Below are 26,100 nucleotides of genomic sequence, written 5' to 3'. Positions count from 1 at the left end.
AGAGAACAGAAGAGAAGGAATGAACTTGTTCCCAATGGTAGAACAGCATTATTCAACTAGATCAAATAACCACCATGCTATGCAGAATAACATCTCTGACTTCACAGCATGCAGGGCCTTTGAGCTGAATACCATCCCATTTGCATAACTGGTGCAAATTACGCCAGTTAAGAACAGGAAATTGAGGCAAGAATTCACATAAACTCCCAGAACTAAATCAGGATGCTTTCACACCAACTCTGTTTGGTCCACTATAATCCAACTCCAGTTCATTTGCCTAGAAAGTCTGGTTTGCTTGAGGAGGTATGAATGCGTAATCAAAGTCTGGTACGGACCAAAAAGCAAACTCTAGTCTTCCTAGAGATTACAGTACGATCCTGTTTGACAACCATCTGAACAAAGTTTGTATAAGACTTAAAAACAATGAATTTGCTCAAAATAATCCAAAACTTTTAGGGTAGTTGTGTAGAAGTACACAACTATTTGTGTAGTCCCAATTTCAGTGTGTAATTGTCCCACAGTCCCACAGAGTAAGAAAATGAAACAAAAATCAAATCAGAGACTTCCCTTGGAACCCAAGCCAAAGCTAAACATACATACCACCACATGAAAAGACAAATTTCTAATCATCAAGCTATTTTGCAAGTATGTTTTAAAAAGGAAATTGGGTTAAGTGCAGGTTAATGCACACACAAAGGGTCTCAAAAGGCACAACTTAATAACTGTTTTGCAGTCACACATTTCCTCTTGTTAGGCTATCGTCTAATCAAGGTTTAAGACAAGCAGGAGACAGAAAAGTGTAAGCTCTTCACAAACTTAGATCCAAAGTTTATCTCCTTTCAGACATGTAAATGTAACAGGGTGTGAACATATGGTGGTGATGATGAATGGCCAACAGCACACATCAGCAACATGCATTAGCCTTCACCAGGTGGTGCAGGCACTTTAACACACATCCAGAGGAAAAATACTTTTGGCTGCTGATATTCCTCTGGTGCATTTGTAACGGCTGGGTGGCTCCACGCTGACGAAAGGCAGGGCAACAATAAAGACGGGCTGCCTATTTGAAGCTGATGGCTGCCTCTAAAAGGCAGCATGGCCACCTGCAGACAGACGGGTCACACAAGTATGTTGTGTGCGTGGGTGGACATGCGTATGCAGGTATGTGTGCGTGGGTGAGTGTGTGTATGAGTGAGTGTGTGTATGAGTGCGTGTGCGCAGGGGTGCGTGTGTGTGTGTGTGTATGGTCATTGGGTACCTGTATGGGCTATATCAGGAGAAAGGAGCCTTTTTCCATTTTCTGGGTGATTAAACTTTGAGTTGACTTCGCTGCATGTTAACACACACAGAAAGCTGTATCAGACAAAGAAAGACTGGTGACAGACAAGCATGAGCAACTAGTATGGCTTTTCTTTTTTTTTTTTTTGGAGCAGGCAGAGAAAAATGTGTGGCTGCAGCGGTTCTTGTAGCCTCTGTGTGAACCTTCCAGTGGGGTCGGACAGGAAAGCACACACTAGCCTAGAGAAAGCAGCTATCCTGATTGGTCAATCCACTGGAGCACCAGCTGTTTGGTGATCCACTGCAGACACTGGCTTTTGTTGTGCATATATGATAGTCGAAAGGATGTGGACCTTCTTTTATTTCAGATGTTTGACATATTGGGGTGTATGATGTAAAGTTAACCTCAATGGTGCAAAAACACACACCAGATTCCTCTTGGGAAATATTTCACTAAACATATTTCACCTCTATAAAGCAGGCGTTTGGGCAGCTGGCTGGTCAGGTGGATACCGATGTTTCAACACAAACGCTAGCAAAACAACTGGTGGTATTCATCAAGCTGGGAAGGCCAATAAAACTATTCATGAATATTGAAGTCCATCACTCTCCAGTCAGAATGATTATGGATTAATAAAAAACATTAAAGACAGCTGTCAATTTTTCCAGGAGTAGCAGTTGTCTGAAATCCTGTGAGAGCGATGGTTCAATGTGCCCAACAGTTTAACATGCATGTTACTGTACACACCAGATTGACATGAAGTGACAATCATGTCATTGCATGTTACTGTATGCCGTGCAGTGACAAGCAGTGACATGTGACATGCACGTCACCGCATGGCATACAGAGATGTGCATGTCGCATGTCACTGCATGCCGTGCAGCGACATATTGTGTCACTGCACGTGAAACTTCACAGCATGCAGTTTCATATGCCACAATATGCCGTGAAGTGACATATTGTGTCACTGCATGCCGTTCAGTGACAAGCAGTGACATGCGACATGCAGTGACATCCACAGCATGTCATTGCAGACTGTGAGCTGTCACATGAAGTATTGCATTTTATTGTACACTAAATTGGTACAATGAAACAAAAATAAATAACAGCTTAAAACTAATGACACAAACTTTCATACTACATTAAAAATTGGATTGAGTTTTGTGAAGGAATAGGAAAAGTTTAGTTAAAACTCTAGTCAACAAACTCCTGTGGATTTTTCATAACAATTTTGCAGGTCCTATATGTTTGAAAAACAGCAGTGAGAGATTATCTTCCAATGTAGGAATAATCTGCAGAGCAGCAGCAGCATCTACGCCTGCCGTGGACCGTGAGATACCATGACTTTAAAAAAGCCACAGCTACAAATTCCTGAGTGGAAACTGTTGGGACCAGCCATGAAGGTCTGAAATAAATACAGAGAAAAAAAGAGACTGGAATAGAAATTATTAATCCCAGAATACACTGCATTAACCTCCTTTCAGTTTCCTGGAGGAAGAGTTGGAGTGTCACATGACACGGTTAACCAAACAGGCCTCCTTGCCTACCTCCTGCTTTGCATTACATTTTCAGTCACTGAACCGATGCTGCTGCCATTGTTCTCAGAGAAGCACTGCAGCACTACACACCTCCAACACTTCCCCTGCAAGAGCCCCTCTGACTGCACTCGGTCCGGGCCGGAGAGCGGCCCTGGAGCTCAGAGAAGACAAACCTCTGCCCACCGCTAGCAGAGCGGCAGCCGCAGTTGGTTTCCCCTGTGATTTATTCAACCAGCAAACACTGCAAAGGCTCACATTGTTCCCATCTACTGCAATAACCTTTTTCTTCTTTTGCCTCCACTGCCACCACAAAAATCCTCTTTTGTTCCTCAGAGAAAATGTTTTGCTTTAAAAAAATGAGGCTTTTTGTCTAGGCAGAGATAGTTTAAATATTGTTCTGTATTGTCTAATTCCTTTATTTATTTATTTATTTTGCATTGTGGATTTTCTAAACTGTTTTAAGCCGAAGAATGTCATCAGTGAGTCAAAGTATTCAAGCTTCATCCTAGTAGGTCAGGGGTCTCAAACTCCAGTCTTCCAGTCGCTGTCCTGCAGTTTTTAGATGTACCATAAGTACGAAACACTGGAATGAAATGGTTTAATTACTTCCTCTTGTGTAGATCAGATCTCCACAGTCTTGCTAATGACCTAATTATTCTATTCAGGTGTGATGCAACAGAGACACATCTAAAATTTGCAGGACAGCGGCCCTTGAGGACTGGAGTTTGACACCTGTGCAGTAGGTGATTCGAACACTGACAGTCTGGTAACTTTTCCGTTTTTCCTGTGCTCTCTTTTTACTAAACTACATAAAATAGTTTCAACACTAACGTACATGAAAGTTGTCGGTTATCCTACGCTGTCCTCTCTTTGTCCTCTGTGTGCTTCTACTGTATCTCATTCTCCAAGTCAGAAAACCAGTGACATGTAAAGCTGTGCCCACATGCTCCACATGACCAACAGATGGCAAAGAACCTGAAGCGAAGTCTGTCGCTGCACACAGGCAATTTAACACAACGACGCCACTTCGCAAATTAGGACAAAGCTGCTCTTCTGCTGCAGATAATGGCAGGACAAGTGTGCTTTAAATCCAACACTGACTTTAATTTAAATAAAATAGAAATTCAAAGGAATTATACATCACATGATTGAGTTAAACCTGACAAATTAACAGATTGCCAGAAGCAGGAGAGAAAAAGGAGAGAGTGTGTATGGATTTAGGGGGGGGTGTTGATGAAAAGAGGAAGGGAGGCCTTTCCTGAAGCTCCTCAGGGTATCTGTTTATTTGGTTTGTGTTGAGCAGAGAGCTTTGGTAATCTGAGTGTGAACTGGTGGGCATAGCCAGAGAGGATTAGAGGAATATTACTCCCAGTCAGTGCACCTTGTTCTCCCTGTAGCTGACACTTGGTTCAGTTTACAAGTGTCTTCTCTGCAGGAGCGCCGCTCACATCCAGTAGTCACAGTCAAAGGAAACGGTCAAAGTTCCTCCGAAGCACACCAAATTACAACCAGCTTTACTCCGCAAACACATTTCACAGAGAGGGAGGATTTAACATTCAAGCTCTCACAACACGGAAATAATGAAGAGCTAAGAGTCATTTGATCTCATGAAATGAGGGGAGCAAAAATTGGGACAAAAAGAAAATCTGGTTTAATTCAGATCAGTTTACTGAAGTAGCACTAATTCACAGAAAAAAATGGGTTCAATTTACTTCCAATTATATATAAATACACAATAAATCAAATTCATACCACTATGATTAGAATCAGTGACACTAAGCTGACTGTAAATGCAACAGATGACAGAATAATTTAGTTAATCATGCAAACATTTGATCAATGTAAGAAAGCTGAGACTAGCATTAAGTCATTGACAGCAATCCTTCCTCCAGAGTGAGCATGTGGTGACAGGAAGCAGGAACCAGTATGACTGTGAGTGACACACTCATACTGGTCATTTCGATTGGGTCACTAATATCTTGTCATAATCTATTTTTACCCAACAATTTTTTAAATGATAAATAACGACATTTTCAAGTGCTTTTAATTTACATTTGGTTTAATTAATATTCAACACAGGCTGCGGGGCTGCACAGTGGTGCAGTTGGTAGAGCTGTTGCCTTACAGCAAGAAGGTCCTGGGTTCGATTCCCGGCCCGGGGTCTTTCTGCATGGAGTTTGCATGTTCTCCCTGTCCATGTGTGGGTTCTCTCCGGGTTCTCCGGCTTCCTCCCAAAAGCATGACTGTCAGGTTAATTGGTCTATAAATTCTCCTCAGGTGTGAGTGTGTGTGTGGATGGTTGTGTGTCCTGTATGTCTCTGTGTTGCCCTGCGACAGACTGGCGACCTGTCCAGAGTGACCCCGCCTCTCGCCCGGAACGCAGCTGGAGAGGAACCAGCAACTCTCCCGGCCCCTCTAAGGAAGAAATCCTACAGCAGTGGTCAAACTGACCAGACATGCTTTCAAACGTTCCTGCCCATAACTCTTCAACACACTGTTAGCACCTGGATAGCGAGATGCATTGACTTCAGATCAGAGAATTTACTCAGGTGGGATTTTTTTGTCTAATTGATTGATTGATTGATTGATTTCGTGACCTCTGCGATGCATTCTGTGTAAAGTTGAAAATGTCTGCACATCTGCACCAAGTGGTCTGCTGTGTTAATTGTAATCTGTCAAAAATGGCGGATGGCTTTCAGATTTTTTTTCATTACCAATTTTCAAAACCAATTGTCAAAAATAGAAAATATTTGGTTAATGCAACTCCTTGTGAGAGTCTGTTTGCCATGACAGACTGGGGGTTTAAGAAGACAGAAGGCAAACGTTAAAAAAAACCCACAGGAGACTGGCTTAGGATCACTTCTATGGGAAAAAAAGTCCACAGAGTTAATGATACATTCATTGGATTTGTCCAAGAAAAAAAATATATGTTTCACATCATTTTTACACAATTCCAGTCAAGATTTACCTGAAGGAGAAAATCTGACAAGTTATTCAGGTTAAAAAATGTACCTGCATTCAGTTATCAGATTCAAGGTCAAGCCATAGTTTAACACTGGAGCAAGTCAGCAGCAACTGCAACATCAGGGTTAAGCCAACAGTCTGCATCCAGCTCATCAGGTGAAACCACCTCAGGTGTTTTCAAAAAGGTGACCAGGAAGTTCAAATGGTGAAACCAGCAGAAGATGAAGAGGTGGGCAGTTCAGGAGAAGTACAAAGAATCCGACTGCTGAAATGAAGTTGATTCTTTAGAGCATAAAGAACATCTTCTCTCTCTAAGCTGGGCGCTTTGGGTACAGCAGAAAGGTATTTGGGAGAAATCCTAATTTCATATTTTTGTTCTGAGTGGTGTCAGTGAGGGATCATTTTTCTTCACTTTTCTTAATTATGATAGCATTCGACTTGACAATGTATGTGGCTTAAATACATACACTGATCATTCTGGTTTCGCCTGCTTTCCTTCTCCCCTCTATTGATTGCTGGGACTAGGTGTTCTGTCAAATGACTATTTATGCATCTGGTTAAATTTCGGAAAAGTAAAGAAGTAGAAATTGTACTTTGTTTTTATTATATATAAAAACTCAAAGTACATATATATATATATATATATATATATATATATATATATATATATATATATATATATATATATATATATATATATATATATATATATATATATATAATTTACTATACACTATAATTTTTAGGTTTGTTCAGTTTTGGCCAGGTTTTTCCTACTGTTTTGAACTTAAAAGCAATTAAATGCATTTTCTTTCCAAAGATTATTAGAGCTCTGCTTTACAATAGTCAATGCCTTGTCTATTGTTTGATTCAGTCATCCACTAAAATCCATTTTCATGAAAAAATTATTTTCATACAATAAAATATGATTAATCAAGATTAAAACTGCATAGAAGATTAACAATTACTTTTAGAGATCTAAAATTTTTAATTGAGTTCATTGCCAGGTCTGCAATTAATTAATCACATTTTAATCAAAAACTATACATCGACGGTTCAAAAAAGCTTTTTGCTGCTAAAATGAAGCCTGGGCGTAAATTCAAACTGGAAGACTCTTTAGCCCCACCCGCATCATCCAATGGGTGTGTCCTACTCATCATCGACGACCTATCAACGCCTAACCAAGCCACGTCACGTCCAATCACCAAACAAGCCCCAGATGATAAGGACCTCCATCCTTTCCAGCCACGCTCAACCCACCTCCACCCCTTCTCCACCTCCTCTCTCCCGGCTCTTCAGGCTCAGACCCAGTGTCGGGTCCCGGGGGATGACATTCCTTTTTTTTTTTTTTCCCCCTCCCGGGGGTCTTTAGTGGGCTCTAGTGTCCCTTATATGACAGTAGGCTGGCAGGAAAGGGGGAAGGAGAGGGGGAAAGACATGCGGCAAACGTCAGTTGAGTTCGGGAATCGAACCCGCGACGGCCGCGTCGAGGACTCAAGGCCTCCAAATGTGGGTTGCACTATCCCCTACGCCACCACAGCACGCCCATGACATTCCTGATCAGCATCGGAATGCTCATCCAAGCTTTACAAATCACAGCTCGATGTCCTCAGCCGGGGCCCGAGAGCCAAAGAATGTCAATAAACTTTCCTAATCGCTTTCTTTCTCCGTCTGAGTCTTTCCGGACTGAATCATAGAAGAAATAGATATAGCTCAACAACAAAGATATTTATTGTTTTAGGCTGTTCTCCACGTTCTTCAACCATCACATTTGATAAAAATGTTATTCTGTCCATTCATCTTTCCAGAGTTTCAGGAAAGGCTGATCACTCATGGAACGTCTTTAGAAATGTGGAGTGTAAATGCTGACATTAGCGTTAGCTGCTGCAGGTTTAGCTTTCAGATGCTATTTTAGGTTTGAATAGCTTCACTAATAGGCTAACTTACATTTCGCAGTAACTACGCATGAAAGCAAGTGACACAGATGTTGCTTGGTGTTTAATTGACAGATGTTTGTTTTTATGCGTGTTTGTGACACTATTAATGTAAGGACGCCCTGGACTTGAATCCATATCAAAACGTACATTTTGAAAGCAGGAACTGTTCCCATCAAGGCAGCCCTGTTAAAGTACAGGAGAAGTTCACACCGGGCTATTATTTAAGGTTTCTGTGACATGAAAGGCAGCGAGAAGTTCATAGATGAATCTCTGTGATTGTTCTGAACTTTGAAGATATGCATTTATCTAAAGCCTGTTGGTGTTTGATATACGATAAAAGGCTGGAATCTAGATGCGATACACAGTATCAGTACATAACCCTGGTGGGACCCCAACGCCATCCTAATCATGTTGATTAAACACGGCCAGCACTAGACAGCTCTCGTTTCATTTCACCGCAGAACACGACTTTTATTTCTCCCCGTCCGCCTTTCATTTCACACACCCACTAAATTATCGTGGTGAGCAAGCTGTGCTAATGGTCTCTCATGTCCACATCAGAGACGCTTAAGCCTCGAAGACAAAAAAAAAAGCTCCAATTATCCCATCACACATCTCACTTGTACTATACTCATCCCCATGCAGCATCACAGACAGCACTGCTCTGATTTATTTAGCGTTATCTTTAGTTATATTTTGATGCAATTAAATCGCATTCATCCTCCTTGCTACGGTGTGAGCATCAGACGCAGCCATTCTTCAGCCCGCTAAGCCCATTTCATCTACGTTAAGGAGGTCCTTGATCATTCTTAATTAACATCCAAACTGGATGAGGAAATGCATTAATGGTGGGCTTGTTGTCAGACTGCTAATTAACACCCAGGAGGATTCCATTATCCCTAATAAATAAACGAAGAAACCAACAATCCTGTGACCCTGAGAGGCTTCTCAATCTGAGTCCTGGTTAAAAACAGAGCGCACTCCAACAACACAAAAAGGAGTTTAATGTTCTCCAGTCGGACAGGTCAGTGGGTCAAACCACAGCTTGCAGGGACCTAATGAGCTTTTGTCATTTTAGAAATAGAGCAGCGGCGTCTCCTTCTGTCCTCTTCAGCTCTTCCTGAGTCCTGCCTTTTTAAAACTGTGGACATAAGTGAAAAAAGACGAGTCACTAATTAAACAGATAAGCTGATCGGTGTGCTGCACAGGATTAGGAATGAAGGATGGAACTAATATATCGTCACTACAGAACTGTAACTAAATGTTATGCTAACTGGTCTGCATGGCGACAAAGGCTTCACTTTGTGATCCAATCAGATTGTAGGAGAAATGAAATGGAAAGAATGTTGGTTCGATTTTTTCCTGACTGGTAGTCTCACAGATAAAGGGAAAGATGCCACAGTGGTTATTTTTAGTTGCGATTTTATTTTTCAGGCAGCGTTTAAAGTAACGGCTTTACTACTGAAAGGAGTCATGAATTTATTTTTAACTACAAATTTACAATTATTCTTTTCCACAAACATTTTTTCTGATCTGTTTAGAAATGCTGTGTGAAAAAAAGAAAAAAACGACAAACATGAATCTTTTTGAAGACGCTTTTTTGAAGACATGGTGTGTTTGGGAAATTTTACCAAAAATATCTGAATTCTATTTGTCACTTTTTGAAAATAATTGTTTCATTTTTATAATTAGTGTTTAAAAAATAAAACAATAAATGTCAACATATTTATTTTAGAAACTAATAGTTTTATCCTGGAAATTGATCTCAATGTGTACAAAATTCTGAACAGCCTCCACCGCTACGTATTTTCACTGTCAGAATATTTGTGAAATTTATGGTTCAGTTAGATTAAGAGGAAATATCTGCTGTGATAATAGTTTACATCCTAAAAAAAATCTGCATATGGTGCATTTGCAAGACATGAACTCTAAAAAAGTTTCCATAAAGAACAGTAAAATAACAATAATTAATACTGAGCTTTGAAGTATCAATTGCTACATTAATAAATGATTAAAAGATCTGTGGAAATATTATTTAAATCTCTAAAACAGCTAGATAAGGCGTAATGTCGAAAAGTAATCGTCCTCTGCTAGGAGAGAGTGGCCTCTCTAACGCGCTAAAAATCTATGCAGGAAATAAAAATGAAAATGTGACAAAACGGAATCATCTAAAATTCACAAATAGAAAACTAAAATATCAGAAAATATTTAATTTGTGAGTAAAAGTCATTTTTTCCATCCAAACATTGTGTTCCTCACTAATTACTGAATTGCTGTGGGTAACACACACACACACATGCACCCGCCCATACGCGCACACCCACAAAACACTGCAACCATAATGCAGACTTCAAAATGTATAAATATGTCTAACACTTCCAAATGTGTATATTTGGTTCAATGTGAAATTTGGCAAACCATGTAAAAAAATAAAGCATGCATTAAATCATTTCCAGAGACCAGACAGGAGACTCCAACCTGAACCAAGAGCTCAAACGGCTGTAAGATGGAGAGGAAGTAAAACTACAGAGCAGTCTGCGTGGAGATCAGCTTATTTTTAAAGGTCCAAAAAAAATTTCTTCTTCTGATATATATAATTATTTTTTTTTAATATAATTTATTTTTTACTTTTCTTCTTAACCACAATTATTTTTGGATGTTCTGTTAGCATAGCTTTTCTTATTATTATTGGTGGGGTTTACATTATTTTATTTTATTGTTAAAATAAAGTCATATCTAAACCAAAGACAGCGTCACCAGAGGACACAGTCGCCCCTCTTTCCAAGGGGCTCCCTGTTCACCCTCTGAGTCTGACCTCTAACCGCTGCGGGTTAAAGGTCGCAGCAGGAACTTTCGCACTTTCCCAGCCCAGATAAGCGGCCCCTCCGCCGCAGAGCCCTCTGGGTGGAGGCTGGTAGAGGAACAACGGCCAGAGGCCAGTCGTCATCAAATGGGGATAAATCCCAAACCAGAAGCAGCAGCTGTCAGCCCAAAGTAAACACCGCAAAGTGGTTCTGAAGCGCAATGACATTGTCAGCATGACGCTGGGATTCATGTCACATATTGTCGTGTTTTCTCCTAAAATAACTGCATCGCTTCTATGATTTTTTTTTAATTCAAAATGTTACTGAATAGAAATGTTTCAGGAGGGTTTTAATAGAAAAATACCCGATTTCCCCTCAAATGTCACTGGCCTTGACGCATCCAAGCAACAAGCAGCCGCCCATCGATCATCCTTGTCCAATTCCTGTTCCGATAACAGGCCACTAATCTTGTTGAGGAGTCCGCGGCGTCATTTATCTAAATCAGTGTCAGTGGGCGCAGGTCGCGGCTCCCCACCACCACCACCACCCTGCCATGCGCGCAGGCCCACCGGCCTCTGGACGTGTTTACTCTCTGCATTCCTGCAGCCAGCATGGAGCTCTCACAGATCAGCTCATCCGAGACCAGACATCCATCAGCGGCTGGGAGGGAGCTGCTTCCGCTGCCGGGGATTTATGGAGGCTTGAAAAATGACTCAGAGTCAGAGCAGCATGCTAAACTTTCCTCCGACAAGTAAGCTAATGTTGCTCTTATGACTTTTAGTGAGTTTGGTTATAAACTGAGGTTTTTTTTTCGTTCTTCTTTTTTTAAGGGGTTAGAAATGAGCTAAAGAGCAATTTGCTTTTTAAGCATTCCCTGGTTCTCCCACCAGCAGGCCATGAACAGCAACATGTTGGTCATCTGGATGACTCAGTCAGGGTTCACTGGTACACCAGCATTAAGAGCTCACCCTCACTTTAAGTCACAGAAGCAACAACAGCAGCAACAGGAAGAGAGGATGAGAAGTTGGACCTACAGTGTGCGCTCCGCCGGTGCTGCCACTCTCTGTGCGCCAGTCCGCTGATGCAGGCTTTCAGAGCTTTCTCCTGCAGCATGCAGGACGACGGGCTGGACGTGTAGAAGTCCAGCATCTGCCCGGGACTCACGGCCAGCATGTCCATGCAGTCAAACATGACCACTTTGTCCACTCACTCGTGTGCGTTCTGCAGGAAAATCGCCGGCATAGACGCACACAACTCCATCAAACTCCTCTTCTTCACCCCTCCTCCTCTTTTTTCCCTCCCCCTCTCGTCTTCTTCTTCTTCTTCTCGGCGCAACGGATTTCTCTCCTCTTCTTCTCCTCCGTCCCGCACCGGAATCATGAATTACGTTGGTCCCGCAGCTTGTCCTAGATGCCCCTGCTCGGGTCTCTGGCACCGGGAGCGGTCAGCGCGCTGCAGCGGACCTCCGGACGGGGTTCCTCCATAGCCAGCGCCGCTCCGCCGTGTTCGCAGCGGATCTCCCCGTCCCGGCTCTCGGCTGAAGCGCTCGCGCTGCCGCCTGCTCGGAGCGGAGCTTCTTTATTATTCTAAGAGCAGAAAATAATCACGAACGGTGTTTAAAAAGCAGCCGTTCCCCTCCGCGATGACGAATGGGTTATCCGTCCCACCAGTGCTGCTCATTTCCAACTAGTTTTGCCACCGAGAATGAAAGATTGAATTGCCTAATGTATGCGAGTGAACTTTGGGTGAACCCTTCCGAGGCTGCTGACCTTCAAATGACCCAGGCAGGCTGACATCACTGCAGCTCTGCAGCGCAGAGGAAGGCGGCGAGAAGAAGCGCATGGGGGAAGAAGAAAGATTTTTTTTTTCCCTTTTTCTTTTGAAAAACAGAGCGACTTCCAAAATATGAAACCATGTTTTTGGAATTCATACCAAACCACCACAACGATTCTGTGCGGGTTCTTTCTTTTTCTTTCTTTCTTACTTTCTTTCCTTTTCCTGTTTGTGTCCTTTACGCAGAAAAGAGTTCCTATTTTCTCCGGACATTTAATGCTTAAAAAAAGAGAGAAAACATTTAATATACAGGAAATTGTAAATAAGTAATCGCAAAATTATATGTTGTTGAAAAATAATTTGATGTCAAATTTAAAATAATTTTGTGATAAAGTAAATTTACAGGAAACAGTTCATTCACTTACATTTGGTCATTTGACAAATAAACAAATTAGTCGATTAATCAGTTAACTATTATTGATGACAGTTATAATAGTTATCATTTGTTTTCTGTACAGTGAAGAAATATGCAAGCGCATCTGTCAGTTAACCAAAAGTTGCTACTGGCTCGTTTTTTTGTTGATCTGTTCATCTGGCTCGTAATTGGAAAGCCAATTTTATTTATTTATTAATTTTTTCTTTAGTCCCTGAATGCAGTAAAACTGTAGAACTCTCATCATGTTCTGTCTGGAAACTGAGCCATCAGCAACATGCACTGTGATGCACCATGTTCTGATTTTACACAAGTATTTGCACCCTGTGAACTTTGACCCACGTTGTGTTACAACTGAAGATTTCAACGTATTTTATAGATTTTATGGTAAACCAAAATTAATTAGAATAGATCTGCGAAGTGAAACCAAACTGAGATATTGTTTTTTTTAAATTGTTTTTCAAAGCAAAAATCTGAAAAGTGTGGCGTGCTCTTCTGGCTCAAGTAGCTGTGTGTGAGGACAGAGACAGTGAGCACAAGCCACTCTTTATACGGGTGACATGTTTATCTTTTCTTCTCCCATTGAAATGTATTTGGATCATGTGTTCGTATGGCTTGGCTGAACTGTTAGGACCAGTTTTATCTCATGAAATGTTTGGGATTTGTCCCACTCAGTTTGGTTTTTCAGGATTCTGGCCTGTCAGTGAACAGAAGAAGGGGTCGTGAACGATGGCGTTGATTTTCTGCTCTGTTTTATCATTTTAGTCCGCCTGTTTCAGCAAAGGAAGCCATTCAGTCTGTGTCGGTCGCGCTTGAGACATTAAAGTCAAAGCAAAAGAAATGTCTAAGTTATTTTATGATAACAAATACACTGTGGCCCTTTTTGGCTTGGCACACGAACCCTGGGAAATCTTATGACGTAACTTCCCTCATGATCAAAACGGTGCATTACGTAAGTCACAGCCACATGTTAGAGATTGATTAAAATCAGATCCAGTCATTTAAAACTTCAACAGAGTCCATTCCTCCAGAAGCCAATGGCTTCTCATTAAGTGAGGGTCCAGAAGCAAAGTGTGGAACCAGGAGCTGCTTTTTACCAAGTTAGGACAGCAGCATTGTAGGAAATGATCTCAGAGGTTGAAGACCAGTGGTATCACCTCAACTTCCCAATTCAAGATGTTCACATGTTCGTGGGTGAGACATGAAGCTCCATGTTGTCTCTGATTTCTTTATGTTTCTGCTTATGAAGGTATGGGCGGAAAAGAAATACAAAACTCACATACTGAAGGGATCTTGTGAATAACTGCAGTAGTTTGTTGTTGTTCGATGTGCATACAGTGTTTTTTATATTTAAAACATTTTTTAGCGAACAAAGAACCTGGTCGTAACGATCAAGTGAAGCATGTTGCTTCATTTCTGCCAATAGATGATCGAGAGCAATTCAGAAACATTATGTCAAAGAAAGAGACAAAAGAGGAGGAAACAAATCCTGAAGCCTCTAAAATATAACAATGTAATCACATCAATAACAGAATAAAAGGAACTTTTTTCACATTGATCATTGTGTAATATTAATGAGTGTTTGGAAATCTGAAAGGAGTTTGCATTGTGCTGCTGCCTTCAGAGACTGTAATGCATTATGCAGTATATGGTAGATGCAGTGCAGATATGTTTGGAGCTGCTGGTGAGAAGAATAATAATGCAGAGAGGAGGCGACAGTATTCCTCTGAATAGTTCCAGTTTGAACCTAAACTTACTCATCATCAAGTATCTAACAAAAAAAAGGGGCAATGTCAACTAAACTGTTCATCTGCAGATTGTTGGGATAAGATTCATAAAGGCTTTTAAAGAATTCCCTAATCTAATGTATAAACACAAATATGGTCAGTTTTATGTTGTTTCTCCCCCATACAGGAAGTACAAATAAAGGCTGAAAAATCTGGAGACCTTCTAAACTTTGGCAACAAGAAGGACCTTCCTTGTTTAACGCCAACATGTTGGTGTTTGGGGTTCAGTGTGGGACTGAAGACAGGAGGTAAAACATCATGCCTTCCTGTTTCCTGTAGGGGAGGATTTTGATGAAGGACATCAAACAGGCATTGAAACATTAGATGTTAAGAAAACCACTCAAGGAAATAAATATGAACACGCTGCACTTCCAAATGCTCTCTGACACAAAATTATTTTCCCTGTTAATAAATTTTAAATTTAATTTAATTTAATTATTTAATTTTCAAATAATGTCGGAAATTTATAGTTTGAACTACAAAATGTTGGGCATGAAATTCCTGTTGATCATCTATAAAGAGTATAAAAATGAGCAAATATTTCTCTATCTAATGTATTTTACATTTACACCAACCGCTGTGATTGACTTTTTAATATGTTGAATATTTTTCTCAGTTCTTATCAGACAAATAAAAATCAATCATAAGAAAAAGCTGATGACAGAAGAAACAGTTAAAAACTCTGTAATGTTTGATTTCATTCAGATCTGGGAAGTATTCAGAGCTCTTAATTTTATCCACATTTTATGTTTCAACATTTTCCTCCAGACTTTCTCCTCTGACCAACGATGGAGGCCGTTCAGCTCACTGGGACCTCCACGCAGCAGGGATGTTTCTGGATCCTGCTCTGGATTTCTGCCTCAAGACAATCCAGTGAATGAGGTCTACAGACAATTCCTTTGATTTCATGGTTGGTGTTTGACCTTTGACCTGCACGGGCAACTGTGGGACCTTACATAGATGGATGTGATCCTTTCCAAATCAATCCAGTCAACTGAGTTTACCACAGGTGGCTCCATTTTACCTGTAGAAACATCTCAAGGATGATCAGAGGAAACAGTTCAGTTTTGAGTTTTACTGGTAAAGGTAAAGTAAAGGTGAAGTAAAGGTGAAGTAAAGGTGACGTAAAGGTGAAGTAAATACTTCTATAAATGTACCACATTGTCATAATGTGGTACTTGTGTGTAGAATGTTTTGAGGACAGAGATTAATTTAATACAATTTTGAATGAGGTTGCAAAATGTGGAAAACTGAAGAGCTATGAAAAAATTCTGGATTCACTGCAGGTTTGAATCTATTAAATTTAGCTTCATATTGTAAATATCTATTTTCATTAGGTTAGATTAGTGCAGCAATGTCTTCACTGATCTCTGTAAAACAAAACAAAAATCTGTAAGTTTCTATGCTCCTCTGCTCTGGAACAAACTGTCTGTAAAATGTGCAGAAACTCTTGGTTCCATTAAATCACAGTTTTGTTTACAGCAGCTAATGAACTGCCAGCATAAGGCTTTATTTTCCATTTTCCTTTCTTTTGACTTCCAGAGAAGCACATTGGTCTGCTCTGTGCATGAATGTTGTTGTAAAAAAGGATTTATTTATATTTGCTTTTTATTACAGAGCTGACAATCAGGTGACACAAAACACATTGAGCTCATCTGTTTATGTAGTACAGTTATACAACCAAAATATATTATTTCAATATAATTCAATCTGTTTTGTGGAGCACACCAATCGTACCTTGTATTTATGGACTCTCCAACTACATTGCAGTTGTATTTGTCACAGTGCTGGAGGAAAATCAGTTCCTGGTTGATGTTTGGTTTGTGTCTAATATTTAGTCGTTAACTTACATATTAATATTCTCGACATGTTTCCTGTTACCATCGTATCGGTGGGGCTCTTCATTTTTGGCACATTTTGTGTGATGAATCGAAGCAGCCAAACATATGCATACTTTGATAAAGGTTGTTGATCTTATTAAATAAATACAGATTAGTGGATATGCTTTAATCCAATGGCTATCTGAGTTCATAAGCTGGTGTTTGAATATATGCATAAAATTTAAGAAGTTTTGGAAAGTTAATTTTTTGTTTTCACTTAATTTAGGATTTTATCATATTCATTTCATTCCTTTATTCCTCATTATCTTAACAGTCCTGGTGCTTTTACACTGTGCTTTAGTATTTACTGTGTATTTCTAATTTTCTCTGTGTGTTCTGTCAGCCATTTCTCCCATTTCCTCAGTCCAGCTTCAGTTCCAGGCCTTCCCTCACAGCTGCAGGTTGCTGTCCAGCAGTCTGCCAGGTCTTGGTCAGCTCCCTTTGTCATCCCCACCAGCCTGTTTCCTTTTGCTCCTCTTGTGATTTCGTACTTTGAATTTCCACAGGATTATATTTTTTGATTTTCCTTTTTTGAGTGAAATTGTTTTGATCACCTGCTTGCTTCCTGCTCTGTCTCCTGCTCTTCAACGTTTAAGGACATAAAAATGACAATGATAATTAGGGATGGAATTCTATAAAAATTTGGGCTGATATCAATATCTGATACTAGTGCTGTTGTTATAACTGATAACCAATGTTTATCAAATTTGTATGCATGTATTTAGATAGGATGCAAAAGTTGCCACATCACCTATTGCTGCTCTGCTTCAGTTAAACACCCCACAATCCCGCTGCTTCACTATCAATGAAACCTAAGTGAACATAAACCACATGGCCAACCCTCCACCCCAACCCCCCCCCCTCCCCCCCACCACCACCACCACACACACACCACCTCTATATTGAAATCTCATGAGGAAAGATTTTGTTTGTAATAGCGTCACAAAATGTTGTGATTTTATTTGTCTAAAAACATTGCATAATCAGAGCAGAACTGATTTATTGTAGTGACAAAAGTAGCAATGAATATTATGTATATAAAGACTTTCTGCACATCCTTGGCTCCATTAAAAACAGGAACTTTTCATAAGAAATGACTCTTCTAATGGCACCAGTTTGGCATTACACTGTAAGGACAGAATGAGGACTAACAAGAGAATTACAATTAGCAGCAAACATAATCTCTCATTAATGAGTTTATGGGAAATGGCTCCTCTCATGGCTTTGATATCTCTGCTTCGTTATAATGATTCCTAAATGGACTCAGAGTTATGTTTGTGTACAGAAATTGTGTTTCTTGAGACTTTGGCTGCCAAAGAAATCTGTCCATGATGCATACTGTCTCAGCGTTAATTTAGTAGGACAGAAATGTTTCAGAATCTGAAATGTAATTGGACAGCTGACCTTCTTGGTATCTTCAACAAGTAAGCCGTCACACTGAATTGGAAGTCATTTCGAACCGTGCAACCTGGATTTGAAATAATTTGCTATGGGCAAGCTGAATACAGTCAACGAACGTTTCAATGCAAACCAATCCCTACTTTGCTATCTTAAGCCTCATTATTCAGGAAGATAAAAAGAACAGTGAGGATAGTGTGTTCATGACTGTTCATGTGTTCGTTTCCAGCAATACAGGTAGGACAAAAAGTTCTGACCAGAGTTTATGACTGATAGCTATCATGTTGGCCAAGCCTTTTCCTGAGCTGAGGCTCTCTGCAGCTCCTCCAGAGTCACAGCTGAACACAAATATCGGGATAAAATTGATTATTTCTAAAAAGATTTTCAGCTGTTACCTCCACATTGCATAAATGAGGGGAGGGAGTCAGCAATATCTGAGTCAGCAATTTAATGAGAAATTGTTTTATTACACTGTAAAAAAAAAAAAAAAAACATCTGTAATTTATGGTAAAATGTCGGCAGCTGTGGTTGCCAGAATTTTACCTCATAAATGTGGTGAAAATCTGCCAACCAAAGAATATTACCATATAAATAAAGTATGGTAATCCATATATATATATGTACAGTAGAGACCAAACGTTTGGACACAACTGTGTGTGTCCACAGTTGTGTCCAAACTTTTGGTTTGTACTGTATATATATATATATATATACATATATATATATATATATATATATATATATATATATATATATGGCTTCATGTACCTGTAAGATCATTAATACCAACCCTTTAAAGCAATTATTTATGGTTGTTCATAGCCAAACTGTTGATTATCAACAGCGATTATCGATTGATTGTTAACACATCATGCTACATACACCTCTCTCACACGCACACCATCACGCCCACCCACGCATGTGCGTGTGTGCCCACACATCTCTTGAACGTAATAATTCCAGCTGAATAGTAAATAATGATTCCAGTATCTGTCACTTCATCAGTAACTAATAATAAGTCCTTCTTAGTGATCTGCTCTATATGCTACCAGAGATTATTTATTTTTGTATCGGTGTGACTCATGTGGTTCATCCAACCCCCTGGCAACCACACATCCAAAACTGGCACAGATGAGATGCCCATATGGAGCTAATCTACCTGCTTTTTGTGACCTTGTCACTTTGTTTAGGACTCACTGTAGAGAGTAGGGATTGTTGTGTCTGTGAAACTTATTTGAGATGGTGGCCTGCATTAAAAGAAAGCTCCATTAGAGTAGACGTCCCACCAACTGTCACAAATCCTCTGCAATTAGAGTTAAAATTAGATTTTGTCAGTTTCTGCAGCTTTTTAGATGCAGGGGATCCAAGAATGTTTAGCATTCCTTAAAGTAATCAGGTTCTGAATAAATAAAAGAGATCTGCCATTTACTTTTTTCTTTAAAAAATTAGTGGAGGTGTGTGTATTTGTGTGTTATATGATTGTGCAGAGTAACATACCTGATATTGTTGATCATTTCATGTTGCATTTAGCATATGTCTAAGTGCTGGGTTTTATCTTTTTATGTGTGTATGAAGATATCCACTCTATCCATGCACAGCCTCTCTCTGATATCAATACTGGAGTGAACAAGTTGATTTGAGAGCAGAACCAAGCTGACTGCACAGCACACCAATCCCCACAGAGCTAATGAATATTGTAAGGAGCCAACAGCAGAGCTGAAATAGGAACCTCTGGACCCCCCGACACACACCAGCTGACCCCCTGCAGTTTCACCGATGTAACAGTAACCCCTGGATAAACACATACACACCGCACTATTCAGCCCACGTAATGAATACACCTGAAAATCCACCTGTAATTAGAAGGTGATAATGAATCCATCCATCAAGATAAGCTGCTTTTTTGGCATCCATGCCTCAGTGGCCGTGGCAGCCGAGGCCAACACTCAGCAGTCTGTGACAGTACATGCCGTAGATGAGCAGTTAATAAGGCCAGGTAAAGCCCAGCAGCTCTGAGGAATGCACACGTGTCCAGGCTCCTGTTTTTGTTGCGCTTTAACCCGACCAGGAAGCTAACAGCTTAAACCAAAACAGCAGCAGGAGGATCGGGGAAACTTTTTGATTACAATTTCTTTTTGCACAAGAAAGCTGGATTTCATGGCATATTTATGAGCACATCTGAATTTGGTGCTCTCAGTTCATCACTGGGTCAAACCCTGTTCAGACTGCTATATTTAGTTACACTTGCACTTATGCTATTGGTAACTTAATTGAAGCCGCGTGGCAGAAGCAGCCGTATTTTCCACTCAGGTTGAGTATCATGCCAAAATGTGTATTGGAATCAGCCTTTGTGTTGTAACAGGATACACAGTGAAACAGGAGATTAGGATTAATTTTGGCATAAATCCTCAGCACAAATTCTTAGTTTTGTAAGAGGAATGGACCTATTATGGGTTTTAATACATTTCCTTTTCAAAAAAATTGAAATCCTTTTAGAATAAAACCCATTCAGATTTAGGACAAGCAGTACTTTTCAGAAGTATTCACAGCCCTTCAGTTTTTTCACATTTCAGACCGGTTGCAACAACAAACTTGAATTCATTTTATTGGGATTTTATGTATTAACTTCCAACCAGACTTGATTGTTTAAATTAAATATTCATACTTCACACTTCAACCAGTACTATCTTCTGTTGTGCTGCACTTGAATTGTCGATTTTTTCTGAATAGTTGCTACATGCCTACTGCTTGTTGATTTTGTACTATTGACACCATTACAAAAGGGCCTTATGTCTTAAAATAAATGTTTGCAGTAATGAAGAGGATATTATGTGATTTATTAGTTTTGATATTGAGCCTGTTCTTGAAGGAATATTAATTAAAAGAAACACGTGGCTGAGAACCATCATGACAGACTAGTGGTTTCATCCTTTAGTTCGCCTATTTGAACTGAATGATCAGTACAAATACAAATGCTCTCCACACTTGAAGTTTTTATTCAGAAAAATCTTAAAATTAAGTTTTCTTTTCATTCCCTGTCAAATACCAATGCACAGTGTCAGTGTAAGAGTTTAAAGTTTAGGGTAAAAAATCTCATCTGTTTTGAACAATGTTGTTCAGTAATTTGAATTGATGCCAGTAAGTTCCTGCAGTCATCTGCATGGAGATAAGTGATTTCCATTTTCAGCTGCTTCTAGCGGTTCAAACTGCTGCCAGCTCTCTGACTTACTAAATTCAAATGCTAATTATCTCTTTAATGAGCAAATACAAGAAATAATGAGCAATTGATGATGCAGGGAACAGGACAAACAAGCCTATATGAGGTCAGCGCCTAGCTAGGGAACAACTGGGACGTTTAGGATGTATTCACAGCAGACCTGTTTAGTCTGCTGAGATCAAACTCCAGTTTATTTGTCTAGAAAATCCGGTTTGTTTGGGGAGATGTGAATGGATAATCGAACTCTGATGGGAACCAAAAAGCAAACTCTGCTCCACCTCAAAACAGGTGAACAGAAGGAAATCATCTTCAGCACAATGTGGGTCGATGGAGAAGCAGTAAGTTGCACTTCTGTCTTAGTGTCTCCTGTGAAACACTGGCAGGTTTTCATTTCCAGTCAGATCTGTGTTTGGAGATGTGTGACATCTTGTCCTAAATCGACATACTTCTTAACTCCTAAACAAAAGTCTTATGCTGATAATACGTCTAACATGATAATATGTTGAGTTATTTTTGAGCAAAACGAACTGAGATGGGTCACCAAGACAACGGACACATAAGAACTTGAAGGGTCTGGCCTTGGAAATAACCCAGTGGAAAAACAGAAGCCCTGCTAGGTGAACTGAATTTTTACAGATCACTGATAAACCTTCACAGCCTTTCAGCCAGCGATGCATCAGTCAGCTAATTTACAGTTTCCTTTAAGATCAGAGCAGCTGTTCAGGTTCTTAATTCAATCCAATCATACAGACAGAATCAAAATCCAGTACATTCACTCCAAATGATGCTGGTTATCAAACAATGCAGTCACGTTCAGTTTATTATGCAATTAGGTTAAAACGTTTCGTGTCTTTGGAAAGACAGCAGACTGCATCGAGTCACTGACTCCTTCTGGACCAGAATGTAACCATTCCTTACAGCAATTCTTCATACCGACTTTGAGCATGAATGTTGCAACAGCGGGGAGGAAAAACTCCCCTTTAACACCTTGAGCAGAACCAGAACCTGGTTCAATGTGAGCAGTCATGACCAACTAGAGCAGGTGGGGGCCATCCTGGTCCTCCAGGGCCCATGTCCTGCAGCTCTTAAATGTGACCCTGGTCCAACACACGTCAATCAAACAGCTGAATCTCCTCCCAAGTGCAGTCAGGTTCTCCAGAGTCCTGCTGATGCCCTCACTATTTGACTCAGGTGTGTTGCAATAGAGACACATCTAAAGGTTGCAGGAGACCGGCCCTCCAGGCCTGGAGTTGTCCACCCCTGGTAGAGGGTCGACTGGGGCAGCAACTGATCTCCAGCAGTCACTGAGTGAGAGGAAGAATACAAACAGTTAGAGCAACCAATTAACCTTAAATTTTGATACTGTCAGTGAAAATGACAGAAAACTAAAAAATTGAGAGGACTCCTTGAACAGTACTATCAGTAACACTGACAGATTTGGGGTTTGCTAACATTTGATACGTTTATTTTCATCACATTGAATCTCTTCCCCACTTCTTTTCTTCTTTCCATTTTGTTTTCCGTGTTTGTTGCAATTGAAATAAACCTAAAGCAGATAATAATAAAGTTTAAATATCAAGTGATGAAAGCTGTAATGCTTTAGACACTCTGAGAAAAATTCTGATTGCTGAACTGCTGGACAACAACATAAAATAAATACATAAATCACAAAATGTATTTATTTAACTACAGGATGGTTGCCTATCCCTACTTTGCGGTGTAGTCTTCTAACTTCTCCCTCTCACCGGGGACAGCAGGGTTTTGTGGAGAGGCTTAGTTCTCCAAGCCAAACCTCAGCCAGGATCAGGGTACAAACCCAAACACATCTTGATGCAGCACTTTCCTCCATCTCAAACTGTGCTGCCTGTTTGGACGGCTTACAGAGGTTTACTGCCTGTGCAGGCTGCCTGCCTGCCTGGTGCACTCAGTGTTTCCTGAAACCAAAGTGACTGCCATGTTCAGGAGGTAAATCTATGGTTGCTAGAATATAGCCACTCTTCTAACAGTTAGCTTTTCTATTGAGCATTCATTTAATTTATTATTTTTTAATGGGCATTTACAGAGATCAGTCTGATGGTTTAGTCAATATTGCGTTGCGCAAATATGAAACAGAGTTTTGTTTTTAAATGAATTTAGCCATAAAGAAAGAAAGTTTTCAGAAAGTTGAAGGAGCATTTCTGTGTGAAATCAGCTTTCTCTTCAGCTATCCCCACTAAACCATCACCTCAGCCCCTCAGCCCCTTAACCCAGCAGCCGTCTCCCCAGTCCTGCCCATGATCAACAGTTTGAAAGGCAGATTCTGGTGTGTGCACTGAAGGGAGCTGCCCATCAGTCAGGCAGACTTCTCTGTGGCTTGAGGGGGGATTAATGGGCATTGAGGGGGCTTCACACGGTGAGGCACAGTCCGTCTGATCAGAAAGACCTCCAGGGCCTGTCATTTCACAGGGATTAGCACATAAAGTCAGCTAATCTCTCCCTCCACTCTTGTTGCATCGATAGCCATCTTAAACATGAATATGATGGCCGGGGAGTGTGATAAAACACAAACGGCAAAGAAAATGACTGTCCAGTGTTTTATGATCGCTTTTTCAGAACACCGATTATCTCTGGAAGACAGCACAATTAACTATGAAACGTGTTTGGATTTATCAGTTTGAAGGTTCTGCTCTGAAACAAAACTAATTAAAAATACAAACAATGTATGTACCCTGAGACTGCATGTGTTGTGAATTGGTGCTGTATAAATGAACGTTTACAAGTGTTTTATATTGCAAGGTCAGCAAAAGAAACCCAATGCAAACAATAACCATAAAAAAGTACAATATTTTCTTTATGGAGTTAATAAACTTAATGACACCAAGGGGTGTAAAAATATTGATTTGCAACAGGAAAGCAGTAGTAAGTTTGGTGGTGACATCATAACAGAAGCACAGGTAGATGCCAGAACATATTTAGTTCAGTTCAGTTCAGTTCAGCTTATTTATGTTGCACCACTTCACAACAACTGTCAACTCAAGACACTTTACACTAAATCATTTCAATTCAATCTCACAAGTGACCCTAGTTATCAAACAGTACAGTGTGCTCAAGCAAATGTTCCTAATAATTTTAAAAGTTCCTATCTAAGGAAACCCAGCATAGCATCAAGCATTCACTCTAAACAAATGACAAGTCCACAGGAAAACAGAAATCCAGTCGACACATCAGACTGGATTTGCAGCTCTTGTTGGAGTTTGACAGAAGTTTTCCTCTGGAAGGTTCTGCTGCAAAATTGACAAAGTTCTCAAACTTGTTAGTTGGAGGAGGCTGCAACCTTGTGACTGAAAGCTGCCCATCAGCTACCAAATTGGGTCAATTAACTCAGCTCTTAATGGTATAGTTAAAGGCCTATCATAATTTAATGAGAGGCAAATAAAGAGTCATGAAAATATGAATACTTTGTTAGATCTATATTATGAGATCTATCGGAGAGACCTAAGAAAATCCGACCCGCAACACAAACAAGAACAAAGGAGCAAAAAGTGCAAATAATCAGACAGAGATTCTGACAGAACAATCCACCCTCTGTCAGGATGTGTGCATCCACATCCAGATGTTCAGCTTTCATCTTATCTGACCTGACCAGCAGCTTCTCCCAGTAATTATTTATTAATTAAATATCTATAAAAGTGATATGTTAGCTGTGGAAAAGCTTAGATACATCGAATTACTGGATTTATGAACCGCAGCATTGTTCTTGTTCCCCAATCTCCTCTTTAAACACTAAACTTCTGTCCCGATTGAATCATGGGGATACTTTAGACTGGTACCAAATGGCAGAACGCAGACACCTAATTCAATTAGAAAGCCTGAGGGCGGCCCAGCATGTCTAACTACATCCCGGTTAAGCATCTTGATTTTGTCAGAATTATAGAAAATGACAAGTGAACTCAACATGAACCAGAGAGTCGGGGAGGAATCCTCGTATTGGCATTTCTTGATCGAGGCGAGGCGGTGCCAGAAAATCAATACTCTTCAGTTGAGCTCCCTTGTAGCAGTTTCCTCCTTTTGTGTTTAAAGAAAATAACTCCCAAGCATTGAATGCTACATGTGTGTGTGTGTATGTCTGTCTGTCTGTGTGACGTGGGAATAGTAATGTTAGTGTTTGTTAACTGCGAACCACAATAGAAAAATAAAAAAATACGTACTCTGGCAAGTTCACATGAAACATGTCACGGACTAATCATCTCAATGTTCTCTGTTCTGTTCTATTTACAGAGCCTTGCAAAAGTATCAATACTCCTTGATCTTTTCTACATTTAGTGACCTTACAGCCACAACTTTTAGTTTATTTGATTGGAATTTAATATGATTGACTAAATCAAAAATATCAAAACAAATAAAATATTACATGGAATAAAATAAAAACTTTTGCCACTTGTCTTCAAACGTCACCTACCTGTTAGAGCCCAAATGTGAATAATTTCATCTCAGTATAATTACAGCTGTTTAGTGAAAACCTCAGAGGTTTGTTGGTTGATCTTATATTAGCTGTTCAATTTAACTACTGCAATAAGTTTATCTGTGTCATATAGTCCAACATTAATTAAATTATAAATTAAGTTATTTTCCATTCCCATTAAGCCTTGAATTTGTATTGAATCTTTGTGTTGAATCTGTTTCCCAGCACTGTAAGGATTTTTCAACTGGAGATAAGAACACACTGTCTACAGACCTGGAGACGAGTCATAATGACACATCAATCCACTCAACCTGTATGGCCTTATTGATCTCAGGATCTTATGCAAGGTGGGAGATTGCTCCAACCCATCTTGTTCTCTCTGTCTGGCAAAGGATTCTAGAACCATGGCCTTCACAGCGGGGCTGAGTGTTTCTGAAGGAGGAAGGCAGGCAACAGGACTCTTTCAGATCCCAGATGGGACCCTTTGTGTTAATAGCTGGTGACATTATTCCTGTCAGTTCAGGTGGATGTCCATGCCTTTTGTTAGATCTGCAGTTGGTCAAGCCTGTTTCCATGATTAGATGAGAACAGAATTGTGGGAGATGTCCAAAGCTTGAGAATATGTTTTAGAACCTAACTCTGCTTGGAA

General features: G+C 40.0%; 1 protein-coding gene across 2 annotated transcripts in view; it reads right to left on the bottom strand.

Moving 5' to 3' along the window:
- LOC122843512 (retinoic acid receptor beta-like) overlaps nucleotides 1-26,100 on the bottom strand; it is a 141,689-nt gene that overhangs the window by 53,714 nt on the left and 61,875 nt on the right. Inside the window, exon 1 of one of the 2 annotated variants that reach the window (XM_044138309.1) lies at nucleotides 11,557-14,256. The exons of the other annotated variant lie outside the window; for it this stretch is intronic. Within the exon in view, the coding sequence (XP_043994244.1) occupies nucleotides 11,557-11,713 (157 nt within the window). The 5' untranslated portion in view covers nucleotides 11,714-14,256. Of the gene's footprint in view, nucleotides 1-11,556; nucleotides 14,257-26,100 lie in introns of those variants that run through there. 2 annotated transcript variants of the gene reach the window in all.

The sequence above is a fragment of the Gambusia affinis genome, linkage group LG14 (assembly GCF_019740435.1).
Source record: "Gambusia affinis linkage group LG14, SWU_Gaff_1.0, whole genome shotgun sequence".
Lineage (NCBI taxonomy): Eukaryota > Metazoa > Chordata > Actinopteri > Cyprinodontiformes > Poeciliidae > Gambusia > Gambusia affinis.
Note: the sequence above shows the minus strand (reverse complement) of the source record. Positions and strands in the feature narration are given on the sequence as shown.